General features: G+C 37.9%; 1 protein-coding gene across 9 annotated transcripts in view; it reads left to right on the top strand.

The window, feature by feature from the left end:
* Positions 1-19,341, top strand: part of foxp1b (forkhead box P1b) — a 207,722-nt gene extending 188,381 nt beyond the window's left edge. For 7 of the 9 annotated variants that reach the window (XM_089134368.1, XM_089134366.1, XM_089134367.1 and 4 more), the window contains 9 exons: positions 956-1,043; positions 2,413-2,496; positions 5,976-6,180; positions 6,808-6,884; positions 7,602-7,703; positions 10,365-10,534; positions 12,052-12,121; positions 12,575-12,741; positions 16,477-19,341. In XM_089134368.1, the coding sequence (XP_088990494.1) occupies positions 956-1,043; positions 2,413-2,496; positions 5,976-6,180; positions 6,808-6,884; positions 7,602-7,703; positions 10,365-10,534; positions 12,052-12,121; positions 12,575-12,741; positions 16,477-16,621 (1,108 nt within the window). In that variant the 3' untranslated portion in view covers positions 16,622-19,341. Of the gene's footprint in view, positions 1-955; positions 1,044-2,412; positions 2,497-5,975; positions 6,181-6,807; positions 6,885-7,601; positions 7,704-9,941; positions 10,064-10,364; positions 10,535-12,051; positions 12,122-12,574; positions 12,742-16,476 lie in introns of all 9 variants that reach the window. The other 2 variants (XM_089134370.1, XM_089134369.1) reach the window with 1 other exon arrangement.
* Positions 19,342-19,652: the final 311 nt, after the last annotated feature.

Here is a 19,652-nt window from a genome sequence, read left to right as displayed (position 1 = left end):
AGGCATAATGAAGTAGTGAAATGAAAGGGTATTTGTGAAATCAGTTCAAACATCCTGCACGGATTATGATTAAATGATTAATGAAATGCCCCTGCATAAGCATTTTCGAACCATAATTCATGCGAGGGCTGATAAAGATCCTCCAATCATATTTCCTTCAGTCGTGAGTCTTATCTCCACCATTTTATATAAATCACCACAAAAAAAGAAGAGGAGGTAAAAAAAAAAAAGGAAAAAAAAGGGAAAGCTTGGCCCGCTTTGCCACGGCCAGCTACTTATTTAGATTAGTTATAAACGTGCGAGGGAGGGAAAAAAAGGTCTTGGCGGTATAAAATAATCATGCATAATTATATTCATAATTCAAGTTTATGACAGATTCCATCTCTTTTCTCCTTGTTGTCCTTTGCCTTTTTTCCTCCTGGCTTCATTTGAGTTCTCTTAATCTAGATGACATAATTAACTACAGAAGGCACCAAAAATAAGAAGAATCCATTTAATTTTAAAAGCTGGGAGGGTTGTTGAGTGCACGTCGGACAATTTTTTAATATCGCTTTATTCACCTGAGTTTTGGCGAGGCACTTTTCCCGTCCGCTAAACTCCGTTTCTGTAGGTTTGCATGAAAAACGGCCACTTCGTGAATTATGCATGAGGCGTGTAAGGAGCGCTTCTATTTCCGGTAATGCAGAGATCTTGTTAGAACACTCTTCATTTGTGTTTGGGGAATTTGATATTTGTGGATGTGTGGACATTGGCTTTATTTACTTTTTATCATTTTAGTATGTGCGCATCTCAGGCCATTTTCACTTTTCCAATATGGAGAAATAAATGACTGCCCTGCAGAATGTGCAGATAATGTAATTCAATATTTTACCATGAAAGTTTTATCAAATGTTTAATAGATGGCTGTAAAATATGGTACTAAAATGAAGGCTTCTCTCTCTCTCTCTCTCTCTAGACATCTGAATAATGAACATGCCTTGGATGACAGGAGCACAGCGCAGTGCCGGGTACAGATGCAAGTAGTTCAACAGCTGGAATTGCAGGTATCATCGCATTTCTCTTCGTTCATCTCCTTTTCTGGCTTCATCAAAACTTTGATTCTGGTCTCTCTCTCTCTCTCTCTCACTTGCTCGTTTTCTCTCAAGTAGCAGCTCAGAGATAGAAGAGGGAGGGATAAAAATGAAATTATTTTGTACATTTGTGAGTAACCAGTCATTAAAAATGTGTTATGTTCGCATGACAGCTAGGCAAAGATATATGGAGTGCCCTAGGGCTAACTCCACAAGATAATTACATTTCCAATTTTACTGGGTTTTAAAGTCGTTTATGACTTTTAACTATTTGGCACCACAATAAAACACTTTGTGAAAAAACCCAGGCGCACCAACAATGGGTGCGCTACCAGTCATTTCAATGGATTCATTGAGTCATATTGTTTATTGTATTGCATTGCTTGTTAATACACATTAATCGTGACATACTCACCGAATGGCATCGTAGAGCTGGGGATAAATGGTTTGTGTAGAGTTTCGGTTTTAAGAGGAGAAGCGAGACACATTCTCTCTTGGATTCAGTCAGATCTCATTAGAAAGTGCCAAAGCCATTGTGTAGCAATTAACACATTGAACTGTTGTGCTCATACAGGCAAATTAAGGTCAAATCCAGCTCTATATTTTTATCAATATTTTAATTCTTAATGTATACGACTTTTTTTAATTATAGGACCTTTATGCGTGCTGGGAAAATTCACCTCAGGCATGAAAGTCCAGGGATCATTCTCTATCTACTGTAGATGCTCATCTGCCAATATATTAGCCATTTATACTCTACTCTATTCAATCGCTCGAAATATAATTAGGCTGTTACATGAGGGATTGTTGTGATGCCGATAAAGTCTTGAAACTTTTCTTCTATACTACACCAAATCAGCGAGAGAGATTTAAAGAACCACACATACAGTGTGGATTCAGAAGAAGTACGGTAGCAGCTGAGAGGAGCAGAACTACATAGGCTGCATTCCTCAAAAGGAAGTCCATTGGTGCCAATGGTTTCTATGATCTACTCAGAGTAATGATGTTTTTGGTCCAGAGTGTGTGGAGGTCGGGGAGGTCCTCTAGTATTGGTTGTGGATTCAATTTGGCTGAAGTAATCATGACTTAAGGCTAGTGTGTGTGCGTGTTCATTCTCATTTGCTAATAAACCCTCAGGGTTGTGTCTCAAGATCAAGTGTAAAAGTCACATGCACATTCTGAGAACATGTATGTCATGAATAAACATGTCAGTTGTCCTTTCACAAGATGTTATTTGTTATACTGATAGCTGAGATAATATTACACTAAAATACCTGTAAAAAAAAATCTAACCCTTTCTAATTTTTATTAAACTTTTTTCTGTTTATTTGTTTCATTACAGTTATCAAAAGATAAAGAGCGTCTCCAAGCCATGATGACTCATCTTCATGTGAAGTCTACAGAGCCCAAACCCACCCCGCAGCCAGTGAGTACTCATGTCTTTGCATACTATCCATCCTAAATGATATGTTAGATAGGAACTAGAGCACACAAAATGATAGTATGTCGAATGTGCATTGATTATATACGTTCTCAGGTGGATTTTTGGAGTGCATATCTGTTTGCTTTTACAGTTCTTTGTCATTCACTTTTCACTTTTCTTGTTAAAATAAAATTTAGTTTGGATTAAAAAAAAATTATTTGTATTTTTTTTTTATTAATAAACAATATTAGTGAAAAATGCTGATGATGTTTTAATACTTTCATACTTTACATACTGAAATAAATGAAAGTACATCATTTTAGGGCAAACTACAGTATGAGTTTTTAAATTGAGATGACCATATTTTATACAGTTAAAACATATTCTTTATTTTACAAGAATTCTTGGAATTCACAAACCTTTACAAATATTCAAATTGATCATTGATCAGTCATCCTCACTTCGGTTTGATCATTTATTTACTGCTCAGGAGCCCAGATATGGTGTCCTGGGATGGCGGTTCATTCAGTGGAGCTCAGCCTCTGTCACATGCTGATTGTTTGGATTAGCATTTGTACAGAGTTATCTGACACAGCGACGCTTGTGTATAAAAATCGTTCTGGGATATTGATAGTGTTGTTAGCTAGCCATCTCTCCCCACGGGCAGCTTGTGGCAGAGAGGAGGACCCTTGCAAATATCCACTTTATTATGAGCTGCTATTATTGTTTTTGTGTACTGTATACTATGCTTGATGGTTATTTAATTTTACCATTACTTGAAATGTGTTTACATTTGGTGACATTTTACTCAGCAGCATTGTTGTGCTAAAAGCCTTGACATTTATTTCAAATTAGCTTGGCTTATTTTGCAATGTGTCTTTAGTTTTAGAGTCACGATTTTACTCATGAACAAATTAGATGTTTTTTTTTTGCGGTCTGATATACTGCTCATTAATCTTGCCCCAATAACATTCATATTTATCAACAGCTCATTTTAAGAGATATTTTGCCTCAGGCTGCAGTTGTTTGTGTTTGTGCGTGCACATGTGCATGCACGAGTTTACAAACGAAGGTGTCACTAAGCGTTCTCGTCAGTGATCTGACCTTTTCATTGTCCATAATTATACGGAAGATTTTTTTCTTGTTGTTTGTTGAGCTTTTTTTAGCAGCTTTGTCTTCTGCTTTCCATGGCAGCTTGGCAAGTCAAAGCCAGTATAATTAGATCACCAATTACCATTTTAATTATTTTCATTCTCAAGTCTCATTTTGCGGGTGTATTGGAGAGCACCCAAATGGTACAGGAAAACAAAAGGAGGGCCATTACTCGCCTGTATTGTAGAGGATATTCGCTGTGGATGAGGAATATAGGTAACAAAGCTAGCTGATGTGCACAGAGGTTGAATGAGTCCATACTATTCGAAACCCCTGGCCCAAACTGAGTCCCTGTTCTTAGTCCCACATATTTTTTATTTTATTTTTTTTGCATGTCATTTTATCATTGCAGGGAAAGCCTGATAGTCTTATATGCTCAGACTTAGGCTGTATCTTTTAGTGTGTGTGTTTAGTGTAATCTAAAGTTACATTTTTCATTTCCGATTTTTAAGTTTATTAATTTAAAAAAACATTCATACTTTCACATTACTTTCCAAATTTTCTTTAACAAAAAAAAATTAAGTGAATGACAAACAACCAGTGTTATTTTAGTATCCATAATATATACTATTATACTTTTTGTTAATATTTTGAATTAGATTTTCTTTTTGCATTTTCTTTTTTTTTTTCATTTTAAATTTAAGTTGAAGTTTTAGTAATTTAGTTTTTTTTGTCATTTTTATATATTTTTTAATTTCAATATAGTTTTTTTTTTTTACTAAGTTTTAGATCATTTAATTTTAGTCGTTTTATTCCTTATAGTTGCCAAGAAACATTTCTCTTTTTTATTATTATCTCTTATGTTTTATTTCAGTTATTTAATTTTATTTTTTAGGTTTTAAATTTTTTTTTATGGTTTTAGTTAATGATGATAACCCTGCAAACAACTCCCTTGCCTTCCTAAATAATACAAATATTATAATCTGTATTTTTTTTCTCCATTATAACACATTATAATCCCTTACTAAGGCAGTCCAGTGATATACAGTAGCAAGGAATCATAACTGGTACTATATGGTGAATTTTAACATGACTGGACCGACCAATCGAAGACCAGAACTATTGGTTTTCTAATGTGATTTTAGCACAGAGAGAAACCAATTAACAACAAAAAAGGTCAGATAAGCATGAAGACAATGACATGTCAAGGATGAAGCTTCTGTCATCCCTCAAATTTCTTTATTATGTACCTGTCTATCAAACGGAGCATCTGTATGGTAATGACCGTTAATAGGGTGTGTGGTAATTGCGTGGCCTGCGACGTATCTGCGTGGCGGGGGGTTAGATGTTAAACACTGTGTGTTGGTTTTCACTCGCCTTGCCGTCGTCTGCCCTGTCAGCGCCGCCATTATAGAGCAAAATTAGACATCTGATACCTCCAAAGCAATTGACAGCCTTGACATTTCATTAATTTGTTCACCCAATCTGTAGGCGATTGTGGCGCACGCCGAAAAACCCACCTCCGCATGCCCTCTCGTTGTTTTTTTTTCTTTGCCCCTCTCTGCTTGTTCATGCATTCATCGCTTTTCCACCCTCCCAGTGAAATCGTGTTTAATTTGGTAACAAGGCCTCCTTTGGCAAATTAGCAATTAGAACAATTTGGTGGGGAAATATGTATGCGTGTCATTAGCTTTTTTTTCCCATCGCCTACAAATTAATAGCAGGAGCATCGGGTCAGGATCGCGTTTTCCACTCCAGTAGAAGAGGAAATCTGACACTGGCGACTCAACGCAGCTGTTGGTAGCGGGACTGGAGCTTTACGAACCCACTGGTTAATTAGTTTACCTTATAGCCATTATTACTAGACCCCCACATCGTGCCACTTGATAAGGGAGGAAGAAAGTATTTTTCTGGAAACTATTCTCCAGAAGAACCATCTCATGCCAAACCATTGGGCTGATGAGGGTCATTCAGATGTGACGTTTAATCGTAGTATCACCCCTGTAAGTAGCCACTAATTAGGGTCCTTACAATACAATTTGAGCCTGTAATTAGTGTAGATTGACCTCTTTCTGTCTGCGGCTTATTAGGAGCCTCTTAGGGCTCGGTGAGAAACTCATTCCATCAGCCAGCAAGACTGCCGCCCGAGAGCAAAGAGAGCGAGCTAGGCATTCTGGGAGCATGCCAGCAGACCAAACAAAGAGGCAACCAGGGGGCTGTACGCTATTTGCTCACAGAATGATGGACGCAGAAAGCGAAAGCATGGTGTTTACAAATATTTACAAACCAACATGCTCCTCTGTGGCGCAGAGATTGATTTGGATGGTGTGTTAACAATTAGCATCCGCAGGCATCAGTGGTGACTAACAATGCTCTGGTCTTCTCTTCAGCTGAACCTGGTGTCCAACGTAACTTTGTCCAAGACGGCTCCCGAAGCCTCGCCGCCCCTCAGCTTACCCCAGACACCCACCACCCCGACTGCCCCCCTCACGCCGCTCTCACAAACCCACTCTGTTATCACCCCCACCAGCCTGCACAGTGTCGGTCCCATGCGCAGACGCTACTCGGACAAGTACAACATGCCCATATCTCCAGGTACGGGCAGACTGTGGGAAGCTTCCTTGTGACAATACATACAATACATTGAATCAGTGTCAAATCTCATTTCCCTCCAAAACCAAAATAATAATTGAATAAATCATATTCATTAAAATAATTATATGAAAATGTTTTTTGCTTTCTAACATTATATTTATGGCAATTAAACAGCACAATGTAAACACAAAATTACTCTAATATGTCTGGATTTTATCTTATGTATTGATTTTATTTTTGTAATTATTCTCAGTGTTGATTCTCATTAGATTTAGCATTGTTTTATTTTACTACTGTCCTTCTTTTATTTGTAATACTACTATGATGTAAATATAGAATAGAGAAAATACTATAGAATTTTAAATAGCACGTAATTACTGTATTAGTTAGTTATTGATTGATTGATTGATTTACTTAATTGAATTTTTTTATCACAGTAATGAAAATGAGATGTTTGTATATAATTTGCCTTCTTTTGTATAATCCTCATATGGAAAATAGCTTTCCAGTCTTTTTAGTTACAATTTACCCTATACACTGTCGCAAATTACATTTTAACATAATGTAAAGTGTGATCAGGTATTATTTAGTTCAATTCTTCATATTTTTTTTTGTCTTTGTGAACAGATATTGTCCAGAACAAAGAGTTCTACATGAATGCTGAAGTACGACCTCCTTTCACATACGCTTCGTTAATACGACAGGTAATACCGCAGCCACTTTCACATGACGCATTTGACCCATCTATTGCATTGTAATTGAGCATCTACACTTTAGATTTTACATGCATCTAACATGCTCCACTGCAAACTTCTTTAAAGACAAACCCCTAAACCCCCACCGCCGCTGCCATTAAATTTCAGATGCAATTTAACAGCAGAGCTCAAGATTAGCCATCTGCAAATGAGCGTGAGAGCACTTGCCGTTCATAGAGGGGCAAAAAGCCCATATATAACAATTGCTTTTGATTAAGTATTACAGCCAATGTGATTATTACGGAATTCATTTCACACAACAGTAGGAACGGGGCGTCTTTGAGATGCCCAGTCAATTATCAGGCCTGAACCGGTAATCTGTGATCACACGGGCATTAATCTGGGCCCGGGATAATTGCCGCTTTATAATCTGGCTCTATAAAATAGTTTTTCTCTTTCTTTTTTTTTTTGTTCTGGTCGTTTAGCAGAAAAGGATGTACTCAAATTGCCACATTTGCATAAGGAAGCGTTCAGTAAACAAAGTAGCTCCCATTTGAGAACGGAAAAGCGTGGAGCTGTTTTGCATGTACCCTCAGATCAACTTTAACTTGACATACCATGTGCATCTCACTTTGTTTTTGCTCCAGGTTTGAACGGAAATGAAACAGCTTTTTGCTTATCAGCATTTGTGTGTGTGTATGTGTGTGTCTGTGTGTGTTTTTCCAGGCAATACTAGAGTCGCCGGAAAGACAGCTAACACTAAACGAGATCTACAACTGGTTCACGCGAATGTTTGCATATTTCAGACGCAATGCAGCGACGTGGAAGGTGATCTCATAGTTTTTGTTCTCTATTTCCTGCTGTTACTAATATACAATGAATTTGGAATTTTCAATGTTTTTTTTAATGAAGTAGAAACTAAAAAACAAAAAACTCGATGAAGAATGTGGAACTGTTAAGCTCCTGGCAATAGAAAACCACCCCCAGAATTCAGCACACACCACTCTTATTGGACCACACAATTCTTCACTCATGACAAGCATATATGAATAAGGGAGATACAGTGAAAGTCTGAGACTACATTACAGTTCTGGATTTTAAAATAAAAAGTTTGTGAAATTTACCTCTTTTGTTTAGATGGTCACGTTCTTGCTTCCTTTATATTTCACTTATCATAACTTTTCATAATAATGTAATTCTGCTTATATAATTTGTAATTAAAAAATTATGAAATTTGATCAAATTAAGATGCAAAATATAAATATTTTCACCTGTGTTCTCAGACTTTTAGACACCACTGTACATTTTAGTTATTTAAACACTGTCATACTGACAAACACATTTTCTGTTTCCAGGAATTAAGATAACACAGCATAATGACCATTACAAAATATCTGAATTATTTTAAACAACACCAGTCCTCAGAAATATAAACAGAAATCATGTAAAATTGCTATACTTTATACCATTTTGCCCAGGGAGATTTAGTTAACAAGTTCAAATTACCCAGAGAAAGTATGCATTTTTTCCCCAAATATGATTTATTTCACTTAATGGTCCTTAGAAATATCTGGAAGAGACCCCCTCTTCATTTGGATTTATTTTGAAAGTGTTTTTTGGTTTTCTCTGGAAGAATTTCTAGAGCTTTAAGGGGAAATCTGGTCATTTGAGTAGGATGTTTTCCCCTGGATGAGTTTGTTGAGCATTGGCATCTAACTCAAGCGTTTTCAGTTTCCGTTTTTGAAGCGAGGCAGAAAATGATGAACTATCTGTGACTTTTACCAGAGCTGAATGATAAAGCACCAGAGTGACAACACCCACACAAACCTCCATCAATCAAGCAGGGCTTTATTTGCTAAATATCACCATCATGTTGTACAAATGGCCTGATGAAAGGGTAATTTATAAGGACGCAACAAACAGAGCATGTTAGAATTACTTCTCTTCCCCTCATTGTTCAGCTACAGTGCTAAAGTCATAACTGCCAAAAAAAAAGTCGTGTTTATCAGACTATTTGTACAGTCTGGAATTTTGTTGGTAGTCCAAGGTGCTGCTACAACTGGCTCTTGATCAGTGCATTTCTTTGTTTAGGGAGTGTTTTGGAAATAGCAAACTATTCTTTAAAAAAAACTAATACAGTAAAAACTAATATTGTGAAATATTATTACAATTTAAAATATTTTTTTTCTTTTTTTAATTTAGTGTTACTTTAATTTAATGCATTCTTGCTGAATAAAAGTATTATAAAAACATATAACTTCAAAAGAGCTAGTAAAAAAACCTTGATTTACACTGTAAAAAAATATTTTCAAGATTTGTTATCACAACATTTTTTTGTCAAATCAACTTATATAATTTAATTAATTCAGATAACTTATTATTTTGAGTTTCTGATGATTAAATTAATCTCCATTGTATTAACTCAATTTTTGCAGTTCAATCAACTTAATTTTAAGGCAACCAGGTTACTCAATTTTTTTTAAGTTAAACGAACAGTATTTTTTATATATTATATAATTTGTGGTATATTATATAATTTGTCTGAAAAAAATGTTTTAATATGTTCTGCAATTTTGCTTTTCAGGTGAATATATCTTATTTTAAGGATGTTTTTTAGATTCTTAAAATTTTGTCATCATTTACTCAATTTAAAATGCTATAATTTTTTTTCTCTGGGACAAAAAAAGGAGATGTTATAAAGGATGTCCCCTGCTGCTCTTTCAAGCTCCAAAAAACACACCATAAATATCATATGACTTTGCTTGACAAAGAGACCCATATAAGTCATTGTTCTCTTAAAAGTCCTCCTGCAACTAAAGAGAATCAGTGCCGTTTCATTGGCATTCAAGACATTTTGCAAAACATCTCTTTTTTTTGTTACACAGATTTTGAACAAGGTGAGTAAATGATGATACAATTTAAAAATCCTTATTGGAAATGTATTACAATGTAAAATACAAGAGAATGTGGGTTTTATTGAAGAAAAAAACATTGAAATGTCAAATTTTTTCCAGCACATTTCCTTTTGCACTCATAGCTCTTTTCTTTCTCTCACACCAACTGCAGAATGCAGTGCGGCATAACCTTAGTCTTCACAAGTGTTTTGTGCGAGTAGAAAACGTTAAAGGGGCGGTATGGACCGTCGACGAGCTAGAGTTCCAAAAGAGAAGGCCGCAAAAGATCAGCGGGTAGGTGTTCCAGCGCCACCCCATACAGCATGGCTGAGCAAACCCGTGTCTCGTGGTGTTGATGGATGGGCTCCATGTCATTGTCTCTGTGCTGTGCCGCCCATTGACCCCCCTACTAGCTTTAGCGTGCGTCTCTGTGCCTGTATGCGAGTTATGTGCTGGCTGTATGAACCATAACCCCTGGTCGCTTGTGCTTGATCCATTCATTCACTTCATATCCTCTTCTCTATCACTGTCTGTCTGTCTGTCTGTCTTGCTACATCTGCATCTGGCTGCTTGCTGCCCCTCTCCCCCATCCCAGGGTGCCGTGCGCACCAATCTCTCCCTGCATAAATGCTTTGTAAGAGTTGAGGATGACTTTGGGTCCTTTTGGACCGTAGACGATGAAGAGTTTAAACGCGGCCGCCACATACAACGAGGTCGCCCCAGGAAGCATGCGCCGGACGAAAGCTGTGATGATCTGCCTGTACAGTAAGCTCCGCCTCCTTCCCCACCCACTCCCTGCATGCCCCGCCTCTATGTGCTCGCTCATCCTGTATGTATCTTGTGCTTTTGTCATAACTGGTTTTCATAATCGATGAAATGAGTGTCATCTGATTTATAATCTTATTTTAAAATGAGACAACTTTACATATATAAGCTCTGTTCCAAAACTTGCCGAGCTTCCTTGTAAATTTATTCTCTTCACATAGGCAATTACCTTCCAAGTATATATCGTAGAAAGAAGTAAACATACCATTCTTTTTCTCTATTCACCATTTTCCTACACCCCATGATGCTTTGGGATTCATTTCTGTTAAACCGTTAACTGCAAAAGTTTCAATCTTCGAATGAAATAATAAGCATTTTCAAAAACTAGGCACCATTATTCTGTTCGCATGGAAATTTAACAAATTACTACAAAAGACCAGGATTAACTCTATAAGCTTGATTATTTTCTTTGCAGTATTTCGGCAATAAAGATCACTGAAGTAATATGTGTCTGTAATATGCAACATATGTTGTCTTAATCAAAAATGTGATAATATTTTCAAAAAGTCATTTTAACAGACAATAAATATTGCATTTACCTGCTTTAGAAATATTCCAGCAAACACTAGGATTAGAAGCGAAAAGGGGAGACAATTACATTTTAAAGCATAAAGCAATTAAAGGATTTGGTGAGAAAAAACGAGAGTTATTCATGGATATGTCGTAATATAAATCGGAAGAGCGGACCACAAATGCACAGTATATGTTGTTGTTGTTGTTGTTTTTTTTCATACTATTACAGCAGAATAAAAAGGAGAAAATTATCCTTGTTATACCACGTCACATTAAAATACCAAGCATTTTGTTATTCCCCTGACTTCTTAAAATAGAACATGAAGGACATTTTACAGCTCATTCAGTCAAAATTCACAGATAAAGATTATTTGTAGCACAAGCTTTTCGAGTGGAACTTCCCCAAACTGGAAGTGACTCCCAAAATCTAAAACACAGTAGGGTTGTTAAAAATAAATTCCCCTATCCACCTTTTTCCTAACAAAATACTTCCTCAACCAAGGCTGCTGAAAAAGTTTTGTGCTCTATAAGATCTGATGCTAGATAACAACACAAGTGTAAGAATACACAGAAATATTGGGTACAAGATCAAATCAAGTACAAATTTTAATGATAATTTTTATTTAGCTTGTCACAATGCATTCTGGGATTCCCTATTCCACAACTGACAGATGCATTGCATTAAAACAAGCTTGCATTATTATTTTGAAACTGCCTTCGCATTGGAAGTGAAGTAGGCAGCTAGTTTTGGGACAGAGCTCCAGTGTTAAAGAGCTTTTGATAGTTTAGTGCCATCTATTGATTTTGCTTTTGAGTTTCATTGGAAATCAGATTGTACTCTAAATACTGACTTGAGTGTAAAATCAATCTGCTCAGTAGACCCGAGACAGTATGACTTGTTTCACTACTGAGCTGAACGTGTGTTTATATTTTTGCCTCTACAGAAGTCCAGCTCTGGTAAAAAACATCCATACCACTTTGGGATATGGTCCCGCCCTTTCTGCAGCCTTCCAGGTAAAATCACAAGCTTGCTTTTTTAGTTGCTGCCTTCGTCCAGTCATTGACTGTACAATATAGTACAGTATGTACTCATTTTGTGTACAGTTTATGAAGCAATAAAGCTTGCCTGAAAATATGAATTCTTTTAGCTGGTTTATAAGGTGACAATCTAACATGACGAAACTACAGTTTTGTAATATTCTCTTGACGGCACTATAAACACGAGTTTATTGAGTACTCACCTGTGTCAATAGCACTAAAAAGCTTTGTCTTTTGGGGGGGTTTTTGTAGAAAATGTCCAAAAAAATTCTCTTGAACAGACAATCATTCCATCATTATCACTTTAAAAACTTCCAAAAATGGCTGAAATGATTATTTTTGGATGAGCCTAAGTGTCTGAAGGCCATTGAATGGTCCCGATGTTTTGAATGAATTGGTCTCATCGAGTTCATCTCCATTCTGTTATAGGCTTCAATGGCAGAGAACAACATACCTCTATACACTACCGCTTCCATCGGAAGTCCCACTCTCAACTCGCTTGCCAGCGCCATCCGAGAGGAAATGAATGGGGCCATGGACCACGGGAACAGCAACGGTAGTGACAGCAGCCCTGGACGCTCACCCCTGCCAGCTATGTGAGTGGCTCACATCCCACCTTCAGAATGTGTGTGTGACTGAGATAAGAGCGCGAGGTACAGGGAAGATGTCCAGCAATCATTAGGCTCACGCTCGTGCAGGCAGGCCGACGCTCGCACGGCTTAGGTGGTGGACATTTTTCACCAGGTCGCTAGGAGTTGAAAATAGTCTCCGAACGCACAGTAGGGTTCGATGTACATTACAGTAGATGTTTAGCCAGCCGTGAAATTATATAGAAAAGCAGTTGACAGAGGAAGCAGGAATTGTGAAAGCAGTCTTAGAAAGGAAACCCCACCTTTGGCAGGTTTCTAGGCTGGGGGAGCTCGTAAAGAAAATAGTGTCTCTCTCCGTGTTATTTCGAGGAGATGTTTATAAACTGGCTTTTATTACAGGTCAATAGTGTGCGGCGTTCAGCGCTGAGTTCCTCCCTAATTATTGCCTCCATTTTGTTTAAATATTTACAAAAGTGGTGAATAGAAGATGACAGAACTGGCCTCCTTTTTCCACCCAGACAGGACTCGCAGCACGTCCGAAAACTCTCCGAGCTGTCGAGAGTAAAACAGCGAAGGGAGGGGTGGGGGGTCGTAATTAGCCTCGACGAAACTGAACCAAGATTTCCATGTAGCCGAGCTGCGGTCGGGCTTGGAAACCACAGCTCCCCATACACTTGTTGTATGGGAGGGGCCGCCGTGTTGTTTGAAGCTTAAAATAATACGGTGCAGACAACATGGTTTCCAGATGTTGGAGGACAGAGCGCTGATTTGTTGCTCGGCCAGATTTATTGCCGTTTCTGTGAAACATCAGCAAATCGTTTTTTTTTTTTAGTTTTTTTTTAAATGGCGCGGTAATGAACTTGTGAAGATGTGGATGAGAGAAACGCTAATGGCAGGTAACATAGCTGCAGGCCTGCCCCATCCGCAGGATACAGAGAGACAGGATGAGGCTGTCTGCCTCTCACCTCTCCAGGCATTTGCCAACTGAACGCCCTCAAAAGCAAAGATGTTGCCCAAACACGAGCTGTACAAAGTGCGAAAATGTACGAGCATACGTAAAACATTCACATAAAAAGCACTGAGGTTTATGAAGTTAATCAGATTTATGTATCATGTTATCAAGGGCATCGCGTTTCAGTTTCGGTGAAAAACTTCTTTTCTCAGGAATGGAAATGGTTTGGATGTCACTGATAGATTGGGCAAGGGAAGCTTTTTATTTTAGAATAAAAGTTATTTATTCAAATATCAAATAGTATTTCCCCAACATTAGTTTTATAAAGTGTGTAAATGTATGACCCTACATATAACAGGAAAAGGAAAATCCAAATTTTTTTTTCAGAATATTCTGATTAACATAATTTATTTTTTATTATTACATTATCAAGAGCATCATGTCATGAAATAAAATAATAATAGCATGTGCTTTAGGCAATTACCATGGTAATTCTCTTTCATTACCATGTAAATGCCTTGAAACGTGATCACTTTACAGTACTTTTTTGTAAAATGTTACCCTTTGCAAAAACTTTTTTAAAAATGTTTTTTATTTTTGTCAAATCAAACAAATTCTGTGTACACATTTTGAACTCAAACTTTTTCATATGGTGTAACTAAATGTCAACTATTAAAATAAGTATAGAATTATATCCATATTAACATGAAGTAAACCAGGCCTGTAATTATGTTGTAAACACACAAGTACATTATGATAATAGAACCCTCTGTATGCTAGCATTATTTCTTTTGAATCACACACTGCCTTATGATTCAAAACATCTAACAAATGGGCTTCCTATATCTGCCTCACCTGTTTGTATCGTTGCAGACGTCTGCAATCAGACGCTTCGGTCCCAATTACAATGAAGGCTAAAGTGGAGTGCATCTCAGTTGCATATTAATAACAATTTCATGTTTGCCCTCCAGCTAGAGAGGCAATGGATGCATGGAGATGCTTTGATCTGAAACCGATAGAATGGGGAGAGTTTTCTTATTATTCACACACAAATATGATAACTCATTAGCATGGCTGCTTTCTTAACAATCGTGGCTGAGAAGCACATGGGAGAAATAAAGATTGTGGCTAATTACGTTTGCCAAACATGTCTCGGGCGAAAACCTATAGTTTGCCATGTGAGACTAATTAACTTAAAGGCTTTTCTACAGCTGCTTCTAATGTTTATTCTTTCATTGGTTTGAGTTTTGGTCCTCGCTCGTTGGCGCTCTATTCCTGCAGTGTTTCCGTAATGAGAAATTTGGCAGATCTCATCTCTGTGGACAATCCTTTGCCCAGACTGTGGGCCGGGGTTCATGTTTTGCCTTGTTTACAACTGACAGCGTTATTATTCTTGTAAGGGCTCTGTTTCTTATCACAGGCGTTTGTGTTGGGCCCCCGTCGTCAGCGCTTTCCCCTCCCCCCTCTCCCCGCCACTGCTTTTCTTCCCCTTATTGACACTTTGGTTAGAAGTTGCATTAATTTTGCGTGTATTTAAAGTGTATGCCGTGCTGTCTGGTCACCGTGCTTTTTTTGCACGCTTGAAGTTGATTAATGACGGAACCTTGCGCAGGGTCGTCCTCTAGAGACCCGCCTCACAGGTTGTGCATGTTAACGAGAGAGAAGAGCGGCACTGATCGCGCACCACCGGGAAGCTGACAGGACGTCCGCTCGCTCGTTCCTGCGCCTGCCACCGCTCTCCGCACTCCATTCTCTCGTCGCAAAGTCGCATGTTATTAATCCCCCTCATTTATCAATTCAAAGTGAAAACCCTGTTGTCAGGCCAGCTGTGGAAAATAAAGCCGGCTGGTTATCCCGGTGTTAGGGAAGAGAGCTGGAAGGGAAGTTATCAGGAGTGTTGCCGTGCCACCTCTGTTAGTCTTTCATTATAGAAACCTTTTTATTTTTTCATATTTAGACACTGAGTCAATCATATTGATTATATGGTTTTAATTGTCACGATATTGCCTAGAAACTGTAGATATTTACCAGTATTTTTATTTTATTTTTTCCAGTTTGTATAGGCATCCTCACCAAAAACGATTCTTTAGTGTGTCGACTTAACTCAAATTAAAGAAGAAAAAGTCAAAGCCACCACGTAATATCTAGAAACAAAAGAATAATTTTTTAAAGAATAAAATTTTGTTGATAATTTACTCTCCCCCATGTCATCCAAGATGCCCATGTCTTTATTTCTTCAGTCGAAAAGATATTAAGGTTTCTGTTGAAAACATTCCAGGATTTTCTCCATATAATGGACTTCATTGGGAATCAAACGGTTCAAGGTCCAAATGAGTTTCATTGCAGCTTCAAAGCGCTTTAAACGACACCAGACGATGAATAAGGGTCTTATCTAGCGACACTATCGCTCATTTAAAAAATAAATAAAAAACTTCACTGTTCGAACTTGTTTATCAAAATGAACAAATCTTTTTTCGAGTCATTTGGTTCATGAAATAAGATAAGACCCTTTTTCATCGTCTGGTGTCGTTTACGCCCTGTGAAGCTGCAATGAAACTGACATTTGGACCTTGAACCGTTTGGTTCCCAATGAAGTCCATTATATGGAGAAAACTCCTGGAATGTTTTTATCAAAAACGACTGACGAAAGAAAGACATGGACATCTTGGATGACATAGGGGTGAGTAAATTATCAGCAAAAGATTAATTCTTTTTTTATTCTGAGAATTTAGGCCTTTTTTTGTGCAAATAAATGAACGTTCCTGTTCTGTTTTTTTTTTTTTCCGAAGGCATCATATCAGCGTAAAAGAGGAGCCACTGGACCCTGAGGAGCACGAAGGCCCCCTCTCCCTCGTGACAACAGCCAATCACAGTCCAGACTTTGACCACAACAGAGATTACGAGGACGACCATGGGAACGAGGACATGCTGTAAGCCTGGTTTCTCCCAGGTCCTCTGCCGAAAAGGCCATACTAACTGCGGTCACATGCGAGACCACTCCAGATATAGACTGGATTCACAATTCTCTCGTTGACAGCTATTAAAAATGTTCCGATTTACTCTTAGTGCCATTAAATACAAAAACGAAATACGAGATAAGAAAATCTATTCCATTTGGAAGTATTTTTGATTTGTTTCTACTTTTCGTTTAAAAGACGAGATGCGTAAATTTCTACTCATCATCTGATGAAGAGACATTTGGTACTGGGGCCTGCTTCCACTTCGTTTTGGCATAAGTGTCACTGAGACCAGAGCAGACGTGAAAACACAGCTGAGAAAGACTCGAAAAAAACACTGATCACAAACTCTCTCTCACACACACACACAAATCATTAGCGCTTCAATGAGCGTGCCACTCACAGTGTGCGTGTATACGTATGTGACTTTAATTCATTGCCTCTGCCTTCAGATCTTTCTTAAAGGACGGTTCAGCCAAAAATGAAAATTCTGTCATTTACTCGCCCTCATGTCACTTACTTTCTTCCGTGAAACACAAAAAGAGCGCACTTGGTTGCTTTTTCACATACAGTAATGAAAGGGAATGCTCTCCCTGGGAGAAGTAAACAGGGTCTGAATTGTGAGTCAAATCTTAAAATGAATTGGTTTGCATCAGTGATCTGCTCACAGGAAGGGAAGAATGAAGAGAATAGCAGCTTAAATTTTGGTTTGTGTCCTATCCAAATCAATCTACAACTTGGAATATAGTAAAATGAGTAAATATATGATGCTTTTGTGTCTTTTTTTAAAAAAAAAAAAAGCTCTACTCCCCGTTAATTGTAATTGCATGATTAAAATCAGTGAGTACTGAGGTAGCAGAGAGTTTTTAGGGGTAAAAATTTACAGAATTTTCATTTTTTTAAGTGCACTATTCCTTTAAGTTTGCCGTCATCACAGCTGGAGCATATCTGTATGGTGTTTTGAGGGTTCCTGGGCAAATAATTTAAATGTAGTGTCCTCTCATTACTCTGTGCTGTTGGCTATATATTCATTTTGTTGGGTTTGTTTGTTTTGGTAACTGATCAGACCTCATGAATAATGACGTGGAGTTATGGTGTGCTTAGCACTGGATGAATGTTAAGGCTTCTCATGCTCTCTTCCTTTCCTTTCGAAATTGAAACAGAATGTCGCATTACCGTGTAGTATTTTTCTGTCATTTGTTCCTAGCGTTTCGAATCGCCACTTTGCAGTCACATTGCCCTTGCGTGCCGACACACACACACGCACACACACTCTCTCCCCCTCGCTCATGAAGTCCATCTGCAAATGCACTACTCATAATGAAGGCTCCCTCTCCACGCACCAATGAAGTTTAATTTTCACGTGGAATGAATGACAGAGAAATCATGCAGGTTAACGTTTATCGTTCTGAAATTATACTTTCAAAAATCCCCTTCTGTTTGCGTCAACCAAATCGCTGATCGAAACCATCATCTGTATTGCAAAATGAAATGTCAAAAAAATTTGAAATAAGCAGCAGGGAGTGAATTGTTAGACAAAAGCTAATTGTGATTCCCGTCTGCATATATGAAACTTTTTTTTTTTTTTTTTCCAAAGACTGTCTAGATGACTTCAAACTGCATTGCCTCTAGTTTCAGTATCTGTTTCACCACATCAATGACCGGCTCAGCCTCTGTCATTAGACATTTATGGGATTAAACGTTAAAGGGATTACAAACCGAGGCTGACGGCACAGCCATGACCACTGAGCATTACGGCACTGGGGCGGCCCACTATGAGTCTATGACCATTCGCATCTTGCCACATCACCTTAGAAATGATTGTTTCCCGGGAAACAACTCTGATTTGTACTCTAGTTTAGATTCAAATTTTGAGATGAGAACAGACTTTAGATTTTAGGCTTCTACAAATCGTACACGTTTGCGTTTTTTTTTTTTTTTTTTTTTAATGACTGCAACCAACCACTTTCTGTGTTCTTATTTATTACTTCCATTTTTGTTGTCATTTTGGTTTTGTTTTTTTTTACTTAAGTTGATGTTTATGTCTCTTATCTGTGACTACCAAAGATACAAGATACTACAAGTTGATATATTCTATGTTCCATGCAATAGCTGAACGAAAGGCCAAATATCCTTACAGTGTTCCCCGCACTGTCCGGACACAAAAATGATGAAACGTCTGAAACCGTGTCGGGCTTACAACGGTGAGAGAGAGAAATAAAGAAGCCAAAGGGGTTGTTCGATGGGCAGCTGTATGTCTTTGCCTGTGACCAAAATAGGAGAGGAGAGGCAGAGACGGAGACCAACACACGACCAAATCAAAGCAATGTTGTCTTTGGGCCAATGAAAAGGAAAAAGGGAGTGTTCTATCAGGAAATGATGGCTGTAAAGGAGAAGGATATGGATGAAAGAGTTTAGGACTGTTCACTGTCGTCACAGGAAATTGAAATCCATTTGCATAACACAATGTGAACTGAACTTCAACTGGACCACACAATGATGAGAGTTTTATTTTGTTCTCATACTTTAGGTTTTGCCATTTTATTATTTGAAAAGATTGTATGCCACTTACCTTGTAAATTCGGAACGGGATTCCCGATGTCCTTTTGTTAATCTTGGCAATGCTCTATGATTGTGTTTTAGTGTCTGTCAACTTATTACTTTTTTATATTAAAAAACACTCCTGTCAACCAATAAGCTGGGTACAAGGTACTTTAATGGCAGTTACTACTATTTGTAAAGTTATCCAAGCGTTTCTTATTGATGGGGCACCCTGTGGTTCACTAAAATGAATGGAGCATCCGGGCATCCGAGGGACTGTGGGAAGGATGTTTCTGATTGTTATTCTCGAGCAGGTAGATGAGAGCATTCACCGCATGTGTAGCTCTGCATTACTGAAGCATGAGAAAACCTCACTTCAAACCTATAGGGAATGAGTAACTAAGAAAATGATCACTCGGTTGCACTTGGTCGTATGTCTTGCATGTTTAGTCTGAAACTGTAGCAAA

Source organism: Pimephales promelas, chromosome 8, assembly GCF_988280905.1.
Source record: "Pimephales promelas chromosome 8, fPimPro1.hap1.1, whole genome shotgun sequence".
Lineage (NCBI taxonomy): Eukaryota > Metazoa > Chordata > Actinopteri > Cypriniformes > Leuciscidae > Pimephales > Pimephales promelas.
This window is presented reverse-complemented; position numbering and strand designations above follow the sequence as displayed.